We start from the raw sequence: 16,467 nt of genomic DNA, 5'->3' as shown, positions 1-16,467 counted from the left end.
CCGGGCCCGGTGGAATTAAGCAGTTACTGAGACCAGACCAGGACATAAACCTTCCATTACGCAGACTGTGCTCATGAATAATAATGTGAATCAGACAGCTACTGGACACAGACGTAGTGTTACAAAAACAGATTTTTTTTCATGTATTCGTCATAAGGGGGAGTGCACTTGTGTGTTTATAAGGACTTTCTGATTGCCAAATAGCAACACACACATTTGAAATGGAAGGGGAGGAGGGAGGACAGTGAGTGTATGAAGATACAAGTGTTTGAACACTTAAACACAACGCAACAACCTGAGACTAGTGTGGGGGAGTCAGTGGGTTGGAGGGTGACAGAGAAAGGGGGAAAGGAAAGAGAGAAAGACAGAGAGATCAACAGATTGATAATTAGAGAAAGATAGAAATAGTGCAACAAAGAGAAGTAAAGCAAGAGACATCTTGAATCTGGGAGTGTGGGAGAGAGGAAGAGGGATTGTAGAAAAGGTAAAAAGACGAGGAGAGGGAATTAGGGGTGAGGATTTCAGGGAGGGAGGGAGAAGAAAAGGGTGAGACATAAAGAAGGGAAGAATTGAGACAGAGGAGCAGTAGTGCTTTCAGGAGTACGGCTGTGGAACTCCATATCCTGGTCTGTAGATCGGTCTCCCCGTTGGCGACTGAGAATTGGAGTAGGCGGGCCCGGCTGGGTAGCTGTAGCCGCCGTAGCTGTAGGAGGCCGGGTATGGCGCGGGGCCACTCTGGGGGTGGCTGGGGGTGTACTGGCCGAACGCTGAGCCCGGATGCGGAGCAGGGAAGGAGGGCTGGGTCGGGTAAGGGCAGGCAGCTGAAGCCGGAGGCCCGAAAGCAGGCCTGGGGCCGGAGTAGCTCCCTCCTGGGGTGAAAGGTGAGCTGGAAACTGGGTAGGGAGGGAACTGTGACGTGGGGTTGGCCGGGGCAGCAGCTGCTGCCGCTGCGGGGGCTGATTTGGGGGGGGCGATGGGGTACGGGCTGTAGGGGAGGCCGGAGGAGCCCCCTGCAGATGAGGAGGCTGTCTGCGAGGCGTTTTGGTAGCTGGAGGACTGAGGTTTGGAGTTCGGCTGCTGCTGATTCGTCGTCGTTGCCGTTGTCGTCGGCTGATTCCACGGTGAGGGTATGGCGGCAGGGTCCTGGCAGATGCCTGCCGATGATGTCATGGCGGTGGGATTGCCCTCACTCCTCTGTCGCAGGATCTCCTGGAGCTTCTCTATCCGCACCCGTCTTTTGTGAGCGAGGGAGCGCAGGGAGAGGAAGTGGTCGAGGAAAGAGTCCAACGGCAGAGAGCCATCCAGGAACTCATCGGCTAGAGCCTGCAGTCAGACAAACACAAACACTGACAGTGATGCTAACGACTAAGTACTAACATCCCTGTAAAGCAGCTTTTTAAAATAACTTGCTTATACATAATACGGCATCTACGTCAGACTGTCCAGTCAGAGTGGAGTATGAACATGATCAAAATCTGTCATTTCAAAAGTATCCAATAGCAAATAAATGTCTTTGGTTTAAATAGCTCCTCAGCCAACAGAGGTTGGGGACCTCTGACATACAATGATAACCATTATATGACCTTGGAGGTGAATCTGCAAAACATTAGACATTGTATGCATTCAGATTATCTGTGTAACTGAAGAGGAAATATGATAAGGCAGGAATAGTACACTATATTATTTCAGTGCATTACAGAGAGCTTTCAGACAGGCTTTAGTGCATTATAGACAGCTGCGATTAAACAGTTTTATAACAGTCTCAGCTGTTTTTCTACACAGAGCCACAGGAAGGCACCAGTAAATGTCTGACAGAAGTGCCAGAGAGCAGAACAGTTTATGGAGGAAGTGTCTGCAGATACGGAGGGAATTAGCTGCCTCAGGATCCTTAAAGAATATAGTGAAACTGCTGCTAATGTGAGAGGCTGCATCATGATCACACCGTTCTCATAACGAGCGGCCGACAACTGGCATGGCAGGGAGTGTCTGTTTGAGCAGTTGAAGTGTGTATGTCAGGTGTTTGCACCTGTCTTTTGTGTCTGCATTCTTACAGAGTATGGACTATAATGTGGTCATTTGTTGCTTTCACCTTTGACCTCCTTAAAGCTGCATGTTTATAATATTTATGGCCTACTCGTGAAGATGGAAATATACTGATAAAAATGTGCCTCTTTTTATTTATACACTACAGAGCTGTTTAAGTTCATTTAAGCCTAATACATTGTGTGTGCGTGTGTGTGTTCTGACCTCTGACTCTTCCTCTGTTTTGATGCTCTCTGTCTGTAGTCTGGAGAACAACGCCTCTGGGGACACCTGACCAACCATCCCGTCTGAGGAGGAGGTAGAGGCGAGCAAGCGTCGGGGAGAAAGACAGAGAGAGTGTGTTAGACATCAAAATAAAAATACATCCCAGCGCAGCACAGGAAAAAGGGTTCTGTTTATCTGGACACCAAAAGAATTAGAGTCGATTAGTGTTCAACTATTAAATTGTAATTCATTTTGATAATCATTGAGTCCTTTTTTTAAGAATAAAATCTCCAAATGTTCTGATGTGAGCTTCTCAAATCTGAATATTTTCTGCTTTCTTAAGTCCTCTTTGACAGTAAACTGAATCTCTTTGGGTTGTGAGCATCAAAAATGATCGTTAGGTTAATGGATAATAAAACCCATCGTTAGTTGCAGCCCTAGTTATATTGGTGAGTGAGTGTGACTAGAGACAAAGAAAAAGACAAAGCACTGTCAGTCTACATCAACAACATGTCATACACTGAGACATGATGATGGAGACTTCCACAGTCACGGATGGTGAAAGACTTTTTATCCAACTATTTCAGTAGTTTTGGCGAGTTGACTGTTGTTACTGTGTTTCAGTAGTCACACTTGTCTTTGGGCAGGATGGAAAAACAAGCATATTTGTGCATTGTGGTCGGTGTACTGTGACATCACTGTTGGGTGTGGTTATAGCTACAACAGAGCGCGCTCATAACCACACCCGTCACTGATGTCATATTTAGTTCACCTACTGATTTTGGCATCGCCTCTATTATGTGACGAAAAATAACAATCAGAGCTCAAAGTCATGTCTTCGAACAGCTTACTATGTTTTAGTAACAGTCTGAAAAACCCCAAAAGAATCCATTTGGCAAAAAAAAGAAGCAAATCCTCTCATAAATCACTCAAAATATGAATCACTTATCAAATAGCCTATGCATTCTACCAGTCAATAGGTGAAAGGTTGACCCCACAACACACATAGGTTTGGGGAAATAAAATATAGGGAGAATGCAAAGGAAAAATAATACAGAAACAAATGAATAAATAATATGCCTATATAATAATAATAATAATAATAACTGGGTGATCAATACAAAAGTAAATTTAAAAAATCTATGTCACATTTTACAAATTAATTAATGGCTACATTTATTTTTAATATATTTTTTGGCATATTAATTTTTTTAATGAGTCATTTTTTTATTTTGGCAGTTTTGGCCCTCCGTAGATGGCATATAATGCTTTCCTTAATATTAAATAGCTGTTTTATAATTTAAACAATGAAGTTCAGAGTTCAGTTAGTGCAAACCTGCTGGTGCTCTTGTCTCTGTACTGATTCACGTGTATGATTAGCTTCCTGCAGGATTGCTCATGTCTGTCCTCCAGCCAACATGAAGATGGAAAACTAATGTTCCTATGAGATGACATTAGACGACTGTGTAGCTGCTCGTGTTGCTAACTTGTTAGCTGGGAATACCCCCCCCAACATTTCACTGAGTAATAATATTAATGGTCTTAACACTGATCAATCTTCATACTTGAAGAAGACTTTCTAATCTTTCTGGTGGTTTGCAGGACAAACTTTTTATTTGTTGTGACATTTTCAAGGTCTGCTCCAAGCTGCTTGACAGTCAGACACCATAACATCTCATGAGTCACTGTTTGAAAGTCTCAGAAGTCTCCATCCCTCACTCTTATTCATTTACCCTTTGTTCCTCCCTCCTACCTCTTAGGGAACAGTGTTGTCTGTAGGTTTCTCTGACGGCCTCTAGCTGAGAATATCTCTCCACCAGCACCTCCTTCTGCAACTCCAGACGGGGCTTCATGTCCAGGTTTTGCTCAGCCAGGCTGCGATTTGATGCCAGCGCCATCTCTCTCTCCAGCTGAATGTTCTGGATCTGAAGGGGGAAAAGTGAATGTATATATATATAAATAAATGTAAATGTGATCGTTATTAGGCTGTACACATGAAGGTATGACTGTCTGTAGCATTTCCTCTGGGCTTCTCTAAGAATTCAGCTTGCAGCTCAGAAAAAAATAAACTCACACTGTAAAGGTAGCTGTAAATCTGTTTCAATATATTGTGGCATAATGTAAGCTAGGCAATATATTGCAATTTTAAAAAAATGTCACAGTATAAACACACCACCATATGCATAAAATTAAAAGTAAAGAAAAAGTTAATATGTTTATGCAACCACAACAGTGGGATCTGTATTTGTATTGATCACAGTCCCTGTAAAATACAACATCACTGCCCTCAGTTTAAGTTTACAACACTACTATCGAGCAGTTGGGGATTTAAACACAAATAACGATACACTGTGAAAATCGACATAACATCACAAAACAGTAATATATTTTACAATATTTTCTTACACCTTTAGCTGAAATAAAATTCCCAGGACAACATGGTGTACTTCCAGGATGGCCATTCCATGACTGAAGTACTAGTCTCTAATATTCCAGGTTTTCTAGGACATGTCCAGCATCCTGTCTGCTTATTCCTTCAGATAGTTCCTGATATAAATCAGTGTTTTGCCAGTTTGAGACAATTTTATTTAGGATGAACGATGTGTGGGAAATGGGGAAGAAGCTATGCAGGTATCAGCTGCTCCAACAGTAGAGGCAAACGTGAGACAAAAACTGAATGTGAAACACACAAGCCTTTACTTCCTGTCTGAGACCATACAATTGCTCGCATGCTAGGCGATTAATTAATTAATCTTGAATACCTTACCAAAATAACAAATCATTTATATTTACTACGTTTTGACTAAAATAACTAGTGTGATAATTAAATGCAACTTGATTGAATAAGCTAGCTAGCTACACAGTACATCACTTGAAATCTAGCTGTCAATATGTCAATTTGAATTTCCCTCAGGATAAATAAAGTATCTATCTATCTATCTATCTAGTTTGAATAATGCTAGATCACCATCCATATAAAAGGGCCTTCATCAGTAACTGGGAGCCACTGCTTAATGTCATCAACCCAACTACCCATGCTGCTGTCACAGAGTGACTACAACACGCCACCTCAGTAACGGTACTGCTAGATGGCAGGACACGCAAACCGATCAACAGATTTGTGTAGGTAGCATGTAGCAAATGTGAATCAGGCCCAGGAAAGAACATGTCTAGGTACAGTACAATAAGGGGATGTAGGAGTTTTGAAGCGAGTACCGGGTAGAACCTTGGTCAAGATGATCTTGAAGTCAATTTTAGGATGGAAAAAGAAGATCAATGTCAGCTTTGGGTGAAATATGGGTATCCTTTTGTGAGAGTTTGTGGTCTCTCACTATAGTCAGATAGCCAAAAGTTTAATCTAATCAGTTCATCCTTGAGTCCAAGTGGATGCGTGCCAGGCAAATTAAAAATAACCACAACAAGAGAGGAGAGGGACTGCAGATTGGGATTGATAGCCCGCAACTGCGGAATCAGAGCCAGGACAGAATCACTTATTAACAGCTGGTTAACGTAGTGTCTAGACATTTTAATAACTTTCTGAAACAGACAACAGAAAAAAATAAAGTCAAATTCCCTCCAAGCGTTCCTGAGATGTGACGTTAATGAAAATGGGATGGTTGGACAACTCATTAACATAATGCCTCTGGCCAAGGCTGCTGCCAGCCCGGAGACTTAAAACTAGTTTTGGTAAATCGTTTTAGTATTGGTAGCAACACCTGGGTATCATGTCGATACCAGTATCAACAAATTTCAAGCGAAACCCAATCCTAGTGGGTAGAGGGCAGGGTGAAGCACTTCTTAAGCACTGGTGGACTGCTATTAGAGATAGATGTTAGAAAATATGTAAGATGTAAAAGATGTGCTTCCAGCCCCATTTCCATGTAGAGCATTAGCCAGTCATAGGGGTAAGAATCTGTGCAGTCCTTTCAGACGTTACATAACATTGTTACGGAAAGAGTGACAATGCTCAGTAACATTTGGCACCTGGTGCACAGAGGGAGCGCTGTCACTGCAGTGGTGAGTGGGACAGTTAAAACATGAAGGGTGAGCAGTGTTCTCTCACAGGCTCTGAGGGACTTTAAACCCTCTTTTTCATTGACTATATTCACATATTCAAAATATTTTTCCCCTTATTCCGAAAAAGACAATATTCCTACTAAGCTGTTTGCCTGGCAACTGAAACTTGTCTTGTTCTTGTACGCTGTGCATACTCCGATTAACTGTTATTGACATACTGTACTTTTATCTTTTTCCTTCCCTTTCCCTTTTTCAAACTGCAGGTACAGCATCTGGAGCTGCAGCCATTTAGCCTCTTGGATTCAAAAGAGTATCTTTTAAAAGTTTTTCACTGGTGGGGAAAACAGCCTCCCTCTTTCATTCGTCTGGCCACCTTCTTGAAGTCTTTTATACTGTTTAAAAGTAGGCAGGTTTCTCCTTCTGAACAGAAATGTGGGCTTTTATTTGTGCATGCATTTCTACTCCAGCCTTGCAAACTGTCGGCTAGATGGTTAGTTTAGTTAAATAAATGACACGTTTTGCATTAACTTGACAGAATACTGTTAGTTCTCCATCTACACAGAGGAAACCTTAGTTCGATACAGCAAAAACAGGGTTCCCAGTCTTTTTAAGAAATCATTTCCAAGAGTTTTTCTTGACAATACTGTCATATAATTTACCAGTAGGCCTAGTAAACCCGTTTTGCCAGGTTCATGATGAAGCATCACAGCATTATTACAGGTAGGTGGACAGCATTCATGAGACACACCACGTTAGCTCAATTTCCTGGCATGCCTGGCTATTCTCACCACTCATCTTACTGTTGCACTCCCTTTTCTCCCTTTGTTATGGTAGTGCCTTTTCTTTTCATGTCTTTTATTCTGACGCACTTCAGGTAAAATACAGGATGTGGCGTCTATAAGACAGGAAATGGACACTAGTTTACATGGATAAAGTTATGTTACTCTGTGGTTGCAGCTTTGCTCTGCAACAAAAGATTTTGTGTTGGCAATTAAGTGCCCGGCAGGAACAAGATGCGGGAACAGGCTAATGTATGTCTTATAGCTCTTATGGTGTAAACGTAGAGGCTGAAGGCCTGAACATAAAATAACTCTTATAAAACAGCGTCACTATTGTCTGGCCTCAGTTCACTACACACCACAGCTGATCGTTCTGCTGTGGTCTCAGCTTTCCTCCCGCTCTAACATTAATTTGGCTACAGTACCCATAAGTAACAAAGTTCAAATCAAGTAGTAGTACCAGTGCTTAAAGATATTTGCGTCTATCCCATCATTTGAATATGGAAATAGCGACACACATCTCTCCTGGATAATACTCACAGGTGTTCAAATGAGAAGTGACAGAAATAGCTATATGAAGAATGAAAAAAGAGAACTGAGAGAGAAGTTCAAGCCCCAGCTCCTTTCTCATCTCACTCCTCCGTACAGCAGACCAATCACTGAAGTGAAGTGGATGTGATGTCAGTTTCAGAAAGTTACAGAAACAGTTGGACACAGGCTCCCTTAATCTGACGCTGGACAGGCGTGAGGGGAGGGGCTTCTGAAGCTATTCGATGTGCAACAAGCTTCATATTGCTGTGTGTGTCTGTAGCCAGTTCACACAGCCTAACTGCCGCCCACTGACTTATTATAATGTCCAGAAAATACATTAAGCAGCTGTTAATGAGTGACTGGGCTGGCTCTGTTTCCGCAACTGTGGCTATCAGTCCCAATCTGCAGTCCCTCACATCACTTGTTGTGGGAAACTAATAGCCAGTTGACCGGATGGAAATGAATCAATGATTGATCAGCTATTAATTATTTACTTTAAAAACAACATCAGTAGTATTTGCTGCTTGCCAATGTGAGTGTTAGCTCACAAAATAAGTCTCCTCTGGCTTTGGTAACTTTACAATCACCAGTATTAAAGGGCAAGAAGTGTAACGTGTATACACCATCAGCTGTCTCTTGCTGCCCACACAGCTTAGCATGCACTCTTACTGATGCCGTTGTTTCTGCAGTTTTAATGTTTTCAACTGTTTTATTGTCTCTGTGTCTGTTAATGTTTCGTTTATTTTTCATGCTGACTTTCTGCAAAAAAGATTTGCTCCTTGACTTATGGGACAGGTAAGATCTGAACCAAACTGATGGACATTTGTTATCAGTTTAATCCATTTTCAAAAAAGTATTTTGTTAGCAGCTTAGCTGACTTATCTAAAGAATAATCGACAGGTGAATGGAATGTTAAAAAAAATAGCTAATAGCTGTTGTAGCCCTAGTCTAAATGCTAGGTTCTGGTGGGGTTTCTTTTTAGGGGTTTTCTTAATTAATAAATTAGTTGTTTGTTCCATAAAATGTCAGAAAAAGCCCATGGGGACGTTCTCAGAAGTAGGCATGGGACAATGTGAAAATGTCATGTCATGATTATCTTGGCCAAAATAACTGCATTACATGATATTATCATGATAATGATGAAAAATATACTTCATACTTTATAATGGCACTAAAACATACTGGAATCACTTTACCTTACATTTTGTTAAGAAACATATCTATTGCATTACAGATAAGCACCTCATCCCCATATTCTTTATTTTGGAATCTATACTATTCCCAACACCAGGTTTAACTTTTTGTGGGGGATCCAACAGGCAAGCTGAGCCTGCAGCCATGGAGACAGAATTGGGATTTTGGAATGACTGGAAAGATTCGGGCTCCCCCTTGTCCCCTTGTAGGTCTAAAGAAACTAAAAAAATATTCACATTGGAGAAGCTAAAATCAGAGAATCTGGACATTTTTTTCTTTAAAAAATGACTATTATCAAAATAGTAGGTGATTAATTAACTAATTAACTCAACTAATGCTGTCAGTAATCCAATTAATCACTAATTAATCAATTAATGTTGCAGCTCTAGTCTTTTATCATAATTCTGGTCTTTATATAGACTAAATGATTAACTTATTCATCAAAATAAATATACAGATCAAAGGGTGATGGTAGGAACTGTGTTTGTATGCTGTGGTATTTATAGCGGTTTGTGTAATGGAACTAAACCAAGTTATCTCGTGTGAGAGATCAGTAACTCTTGTTAGTGCATGTCCACACTTCCATTCGATTACAGCTGGTTCCTATTCAGTTGCTTACTTGCATGCAAATTTGTCCTGTCAGAGGTTGACGCACCGTTTTCCAATCGCACGCTTTGATGCAAATCAACTACGTATCGTTTAAGAATGTCACCATCATTTTTGCAAACTTAATTTCCAGACATTTATTATAATTGCCTGTTAAGGAATAAATGACCCCATAGCCTACCACTGTGCCAAATGAAAGGGTGCCATTTATTATTATGCTTATCATTATATCAGCAGCATAAAATGGTCTTAAAATGACAATAATATCTATCGTCTATCGCAGTTATTTTTAGGACAATATATATTGCCCAACAAAAGTAGTTACAGTGACGGAGCTAGTTGGGATTACCAATAGCAGAGTGACAACACCCACTACACCTAAACATCTCCAGTGTGTGGAGAGTTTTTAAACAAGAAGTGTGAGAGCAAAGAGTCAGGGGAAGGAACACAAGGAGAAGGGGCTACACACTCATTTACATTAACAGAAAGCACCCAGTATAATTACAGTTTTATACAGTTGGACAACAGTGCTTCTGGTTTCCTCAGTTGTTGCTGAAGAGGGAAACTGTCCAGTACGTTTGAGGCTTAAACTAACCGTACATTTCACTAGCATGCCAGTTTGGGTGGTTGGTATCAGAATTTTAACTTCCCAAAACCCCTTCATCTGAGAGCTCAGACTCAGACCACAAAATGCTGCCTTTAAAAAAAATATTTTTACCTCGTCAGACTCCAGAGCCATTGACTCCACCCTCTCCGGGTTGTCCAGGAGCTCCTGTAGCTCTGATTGGCTCAAGTCCTGGAGCTTCTCCATTTGATTTGCCAGGATGGCTGTCCGTCATAAAGCAACCAGGAAATCAGAGTTAGAAACAATGTTTGGAAACAGAAAGTGGACAACCAGAGGCCTAAATTACGTATTTTAATGTTACTAACCTTGGGTAGATAATTATTAGTCACTGACTTATCAAGCTGTTGTTGACAAGTCAAGACAAAACAAACAATCTCACCTGCAGCCACTCTCTTAATAAAATAACCAACATGTCCGTGATATGTCACAAATATTGTCCCTTTTATCAATAGAAGTGGTACTAACACATTTACATTGCATTAGTTTGTACACTGCTGGCTAATAGCTAGCTAGCATGTTAAAGTCATACTCTCGAGGTAAGTGACTGTAGGCCACAAAACAGAACAAGCTGTTCAGACGAACACTAGTCAGCGAAGCGAGAAACAGGGTGGAAATAAACAGGTACTTACACGATGCTAGCAAACCAAATTCAGCCTGACACTGACTGGTGGTGACATCCAACACCACGTATTAATTTCAACTGACAGGCGACGTGACACGTCCTCAGGATCTCCGACCTCAGCCCCGACGGAATCCAGCCGAACGAAAAGCCGCCGATTCGTTTTTGACGCTCTTTGGCCGGCGAGCTAGCTAGCTACTCGGCCGACGTCCAATCTCACCTGGTGGTTCCGCGTTGAGCAATCCGATGACAACAACAGTCGGTATGATCGCAATGTCAGGCACTCAGCCACCGTCAACTTCGAGGGAAGCCCAGCGATTTGGCGATTAAAAACAGAGCCTCGAACGACTCCACTCGGTCCCGACGTCGAGTGTCAGACGGCTCTGTGTTCCGTTAATGCTTACTTTAATAAACAGACGGCTGAAGTCGTCAGAATGTGTTAGAAAATGACAAATTTGTCGCTAAAAATAGGAAAGTTTCACTCCACACTGATAGAAACCGCCGCCATTTTAGGAACCATCCACGTTCCAATGTTTGCGGGGGGTGCTCGGGCAAAACAAACATTTTCTGAAACAGCACTGGTTAACTGTAACGAACTCTTGATTTACACGTATATACGTTTTGAATACTTAGTGTTTGCCGACATATCTGGGTGTAATTATTTAAATTTTTCCCCGCTCCTGTCCCCTATGTCGCTGGGTAATGGTGGGGCCCTGTGCTCAGCTGATATAAGGGGAACCCCTATGTGACGGTAATGTTCCATCTACTGCTGCCAGTGTGCTTCCAGCACTTCTGTCAGTGGCAAAATATCTGTGTGAGCTACTCAACGCTGCTTTCTTTAGAAACGAGGACCGCTGAGTCACAACTGGAGGAATGAAAGGATTTTCTGTGTAAAGAGCTGGCTTAGAGAGGAAGAAAACACTGGGCTGGAGACAGGTTTATCCATTAGCTCAGTGTGTCCATGGAAATTTATAATAAGGACTCTAATGAGACATTTAGCCTTTTAGCAAGAATCCACCCAGCAGGAATGATGATGATAATACTAGCAGGTACAGTTAAGGTCTGTCTAAGGTTACGTTCATAGCGGACTGAAGAAACCCGAAAATATTCACATTTGAGAAGCAGGAATCAGAGAATAAAAATGCTTTTCCTAAAAGATGATTCAAAATTATTATTTGATTATCTGGGGATTGACAAATAAAGCTGCAGTAGGTAATTCTTTTTTTTTTTTTAAATATGTCATATTTGCTGAAACTTTCACTATATCCTGACATGAGACAGATAATCTATGAAAAAGAGAACTTCTTGTATGCTCTCTACATGTAGTTATAAAGGTTTTTAGCACATATTGAGAATTCAAATTGTGGTAGAAAGACAGACAGAAGTATTAAATGCTGGCACAAATGTATCAGCTGATGAGACTTGCATGTGAAAACCTCCGTATTGGTATTAGACCTTGAGTCAGTCAAGGAAATGGGTTTATTGCATTGCAACAGTTATCACCCCATTGAATAACGCAGTATGGACACATTAACAACACCTGTGTACACTATTATGTAATCAGTCAATGTTGTTTTTATGAGGCGTATATAGTAATGCTTGTGTAAGGTGTTTGTTATTTTGTCCTCCCCCAACATACATACAGAGGTACAAAAACCAACAAGCAAATGATTATTAAGTTGACTAATTCAGATTCAGATACATCATGTATATCTTTAGGATATTTGATTTGTTATACAATTATTAAGACATATATATGTGTGTATGTTCAACAGTATGTGTCTCCAATAGGGATTGCACATTCTCATAAAACTGCAGTTACATCAGGTAACTTCTATTTCTGTCCCCAAACTGGATTTTTTTTGTTCATGAAGAGCATGATTCTGTTTGAACAATTCCAGTGATACACTTTTGTCACAGCCAACTCATATTTCCTGCTCTGTAAAGGTTAACCAATCACTTTGAGACAGGTGTTTTACATGCAAGTATAGATTAGACATATTCAATCTCTAAATTTGGTCCTATGATCAAAACAATTCCAGATCAAGATCTTAACGATCACTGATCTTAAAGAACCAGTGTGTAGGATTTAGTGGCATCTAGTGGTGAAGTTGCAGTAGGCAATTATTTGAACAGCTCAGCCTTCCAAGGCATGTAGGAAAAACTACTGTAGCTGCAAAAGTCGTGAAAAACTAGACTAAACTAGCTAGTGCAGCATCTGTATCCAGGATATTTTGGATTCATTTTTGTACAGTGGGAGGAAGTGGAGACGCGACGTCAAGCCTATGTCAAACTACTATTCCTTTAAAAATATGAACACATTACATGAACAAAGTATCTCAATAAGGATCCCTTAGATTTGTGTTTTGCTTTTTATTGAGACACATACTGATATGGACATTTTACAGTGTAAAAACCAACTTGTCAGTGCTCTCTGGTGGACTAACTTTGTATCTAAATTGCCTACTTTGGCATTTCTGTACTGACATTTACCACATACACTCCTACTGTACAGTATCTGCAATATGCTTATATCAGCCGATATACCAGCTCTCAGTCTAGCTCTAATATTAGTGATGGTACAAAAATAACATTTTCGTGTATAACCTCACTTATGCCATGGCCACTTCATGTCAAATGATAGTCCAATTTTCAAAGTTAGCTTGATGGCTGGCGGTTAAATCCATTTATCATGTTTATTCCGATTATGTTTCATCATTTATTTGTTGACTATTTGATTTATATCATTTTGTCACATCCATGCTGACTGTGCTTAGAACTTATTTCTGCCTGACTCTGTTGTTACACTCTCAGGACACATTTTGTTTTGAACAGAGCACATTCGGTCATGCTCATCTATTATGAAAACTCTCTGCAGTGTCACCAGATCCACTGAAGCACAAATCTGCAGGATTGACACTTCACATCGGTGACGGAAAAACATGCTAGCCTACTGCTGATGAGAAATAATTCAACATGTACGGCAAGTGTGTTTCCCGTGTGTGAGTGTGTGTATTAGTCTGTTTTGAGTGCTTTGAGGGCAGAGACAGACAGGAGGCAGTGCAAGACCACAGCCACGGTGTCGTAGAGCAGCAGCAGCAGTGTCAAACTCCAGCAGTACGCCTGCAGGAGAAACAGAAAACACATCATCTTCTGCAATAATACACCAGTGATTCCCAACCTTTTCCCCTTTTATCATCCTTTAGTGACGTAATTTATGGATATTTCATGTTATATTCAATGCATAACAATAACAGTAGCGAACATCTAATCACCCTAATCACTTTTCTGATGCAGGACATAAATAAAATAAATAAAATGTTGCGTTAAAGGCCTACTGTTAAGTTGTCTTACACCCCTTTGGGAACCAGTGATCTACATTATGTAATCTACACTAGGTCTTCTTATAAAACAGGACTATCTTCCACTTCTCCGCATCTCTTACGTCGGAAACATGATGTTGCTGCTACCTTCTCCTGCATCTGTACAGCGATTTATTTCTCCTCATCATCATCATCACAATCCTTCCTTCTCGCCCATCTCTTGATAATATAACAGTTTTTTTTATGTTTGTCTTATGAGAAGAAAAGAGAAGTTTGAGAGAGCAGCGCACTGACCGACAGGACATCCCCGGGACAGCGCAAATATGAAGGTCTGTAGCCCCCGTCAGTAGGCTCACACAGATCTTTGGGTACAATGCTGAGGTTGTAGCTGTAGAGGCAGAAGGCAAGTGCTGCCCCCAGTAGGCCAGCCACATTACTGCACACACAACCTTGAAGCTGTGAAGGGAGGAAGTAATCAAGAGCCATCACTGTGCACAAACAATGATTCTATTGTTGTATTGTTTGTCATTATTATTCTTATACTACAACAGCCCTGAAAAGACTTGAGCTGCACTTATGTTGATCTTAGTTTGTATTCTTAGATTATCGATACTAAGTATACAAACACTGAAATTTTACCTACTGAAGTGAGAACACTTCAGTAATTAACCTATAGTACTGCTAGAACCTTCCTAACTTGCTGTTAGATCAAACTCTCCCATTATCCTTCAGATTAGCTTGTTATGTGTACACACCAGTAGTTTGCTGGGGTTCCTCTCACTGGCCATGGTGAATGATCCTCCTGCCATAATCTGCAACACACACACAAACATACTGTTAATATTTTGATCACTTTTTGACATTATCAGACTCGAATCACAAATTTCATGACTTCAGACTCGACTTGATAAAAAAAAAACTTGCAGTTTGACCAGGACCACCAATGACTTCACTTGGACTTCAGACTTGATGCCTTCCTCCAAATCCAAAGATTCAATAGTATGTTATTGCATAACCATTAATCAATGTATTTCCCCGTTAGTGCTTTTCAGCAAATTGATACTCAATTGCCAAAGATCCACTATGTTTGAACTGATCCAATCAAGTTGCAGGAGAGAACCATAAAGAACTAACTTTATATTACTGAGCAAAAATAAAAAAACATTATACCAAAGATCATTTTGTTTTATTCTGTACAAAACCAGGTCTATATAAGCACTGTTTATAACTCAGCAACAGTCTACAATGTTGTCATTCAACCAGTTTATAAGTCCTTTATTTTCAGTCACTTAAAGCCATTGTGCATACAGTACAGTATGTGGTGCATCTGCGATATCATTTTGGACACGTATTGTGCATTATTTTACACAAGGGTCGCACAGCTTGGGTACTTTATCAATTATTTTTCTGTGCATTTGTACACACATAAGATCCATTTTTCACACTGTCAAACAAAAGGAAGACATTTTTCATTGATTAATAATTAATTAATTAATAATTTCCCTGAAATCATTAGGTTTTTTTTAACAGTGCAGTAAAATGCTATATGCCTAGTATAGCCTCACCTTTTTTTACTTTTTAAGTAAAGGGTAGTATTTATCTTATAAGCAGCCAGACATTTGCTTTTCACATTACAGTAGTGACATTATTAAACACATTTCAGATACATCATAGGCCCACACTGTAATTCAATAAATTTGAAACCAGGAAGTAAAATTCTGTATATGGGGCTGAGCTGACGGTTGAATATTGTTGCTTACCAGTGAGGGGAGCTCTATCTCTATCACTGATATTATTGTTATTATTATTAGTTGTTGTTGAGTATTGTTGTTGCTGCGGTTGCTGTTGTCGCGTTGCTGGCTGTCGTCGTCGTCACCGCTTTCCTTCATGATCGTCCCCATCGATCATTACTTGTTATGTAGTTGTTGCTGCTGTCTTGTTGCTGTACATCTGTTTGTCTCCTCTGTCTCTCTCTTCTCTGCTCGTCCCCTCTCCTCCCCCCAATGGTCAAGCAAGGATGACACCCACCCTAGAGCTGAAGGGTCTGTCCTACGGTTTCTGCCCGCCCCGCCCCGCTTGTTGTCCTTGCCCACCGTCAGGCCAAGTTGTTGCTTCATGGCTGGTACTGTTGGGTCTCTGTAAATGTTACAGGAGTCGTCCTAGACCCTGGCTCCTATTGTGAAAGTTCTGAGAATATTCTGTATATCCGAATTGGCGCTATACAAGATAAATTGGAAATTGATTGACCTTAATTATAGCAACAGAACCTTTTTAGTCGGTTGTGCCACATCTGAGGCGCTGACCTTGACTAAAACATGCCGATCAAGATTGAGCGACAGGGATGCTGCCCAGCAGCTGGACCCCCTCTGTATCTGGTCTATAGGCGGTTTAAATGACCCACCAGATTTTGCTTGTATGTAGTTGGTGTATTTTTTGACAGATGCATGTATCTTACTTGTTGCCCTGATCATGGCCTATGACTAAAAGGTTAAATTGGCAAGGCGGCTTCTTCACCAGGGGGGCCGG

General features: G+C 40.8%; 2 protein-coding genes across 3 annotated transcripts in view; both read right to left on the bottom strand.

Moving 5' to 3' along the window:
- Positions 1–6: 6 nt before the first annotated feature.
- Positions 7–11,286, bottom strand: vps37c (VPS37C subunit of ESCRT-I). Its single transcript, XM_035661007.1, has 5 exons — positions 10,629–11,286; positions 10,093–10,202; positions 4,001–4,172; positions 2,248–2,330; positions 7–1,323 (listed from the first exon to the last, which is right to left on the bottom strand). Exons 2-5 carry the CDS (start codon positions 10,183–10,185, stop codon positions 595–597), a joined length of 1,077 nt encoding a protein of 358 aa, XP_035516900.1. The 5' UTR covers positions 10,186–10,202; positions 10,629–11,286; the 3' UTR covers positions 7–594.
- A 1,690-nt stretch (positions 11,287–12,976) lies between these two features.
- Positions 12,977–16,467, bottom strand: part of si:dkey-9i23.16 (uncharacterized protein LOC571915 homolog) — a 6,529-nt gene continuing 3,038 nt past the window's right edge. For both annotated transcript variants that reach the window (XM_035660204.1, XM_035660203.1), the window contains exons 4-6: positions 14,697–14,753; positions 14,236–14,397; positions 12,977–13,741 (exon numbers count right to left, since the gene is read on the bottom strand). In XM_035660204.1, coding sequence (XP_035516097.1) covers positions 13,634–13,741; positions 14,236–14,397; positions 14,697–14,753 — 327 coding nt within the window. In that variant the 3' untranslated portion in view covers positions 12,977–13,633. The remainder of the gene's footprint in view (positions 13,742–14,235; positions 14,398–14,696; positions 14,754–16,467) is intronic.

This window comes from Morone saxatilis, unplaced genomic scaffold (genome assembly GCF_004916995.1).
Source record: "Morone saxatilis isolate NCDOM2014 unplaced genomic scaffold, NCSU_SB_2.0 Contig17, whole genome shotgun sequence".
In the NCBI taxonomy this organism is placed as follows: domain Eukaryota; kingdom Metazoa; phylum Chordata; class Actinopteri; family Moronidae; genus Morone; species Morone saxatilis.
The sequence above is the reverse complement of the archived record's forward strand: the minus strand, read 5'-3'. Positions and strand labels throughout refer to the sequence as shown.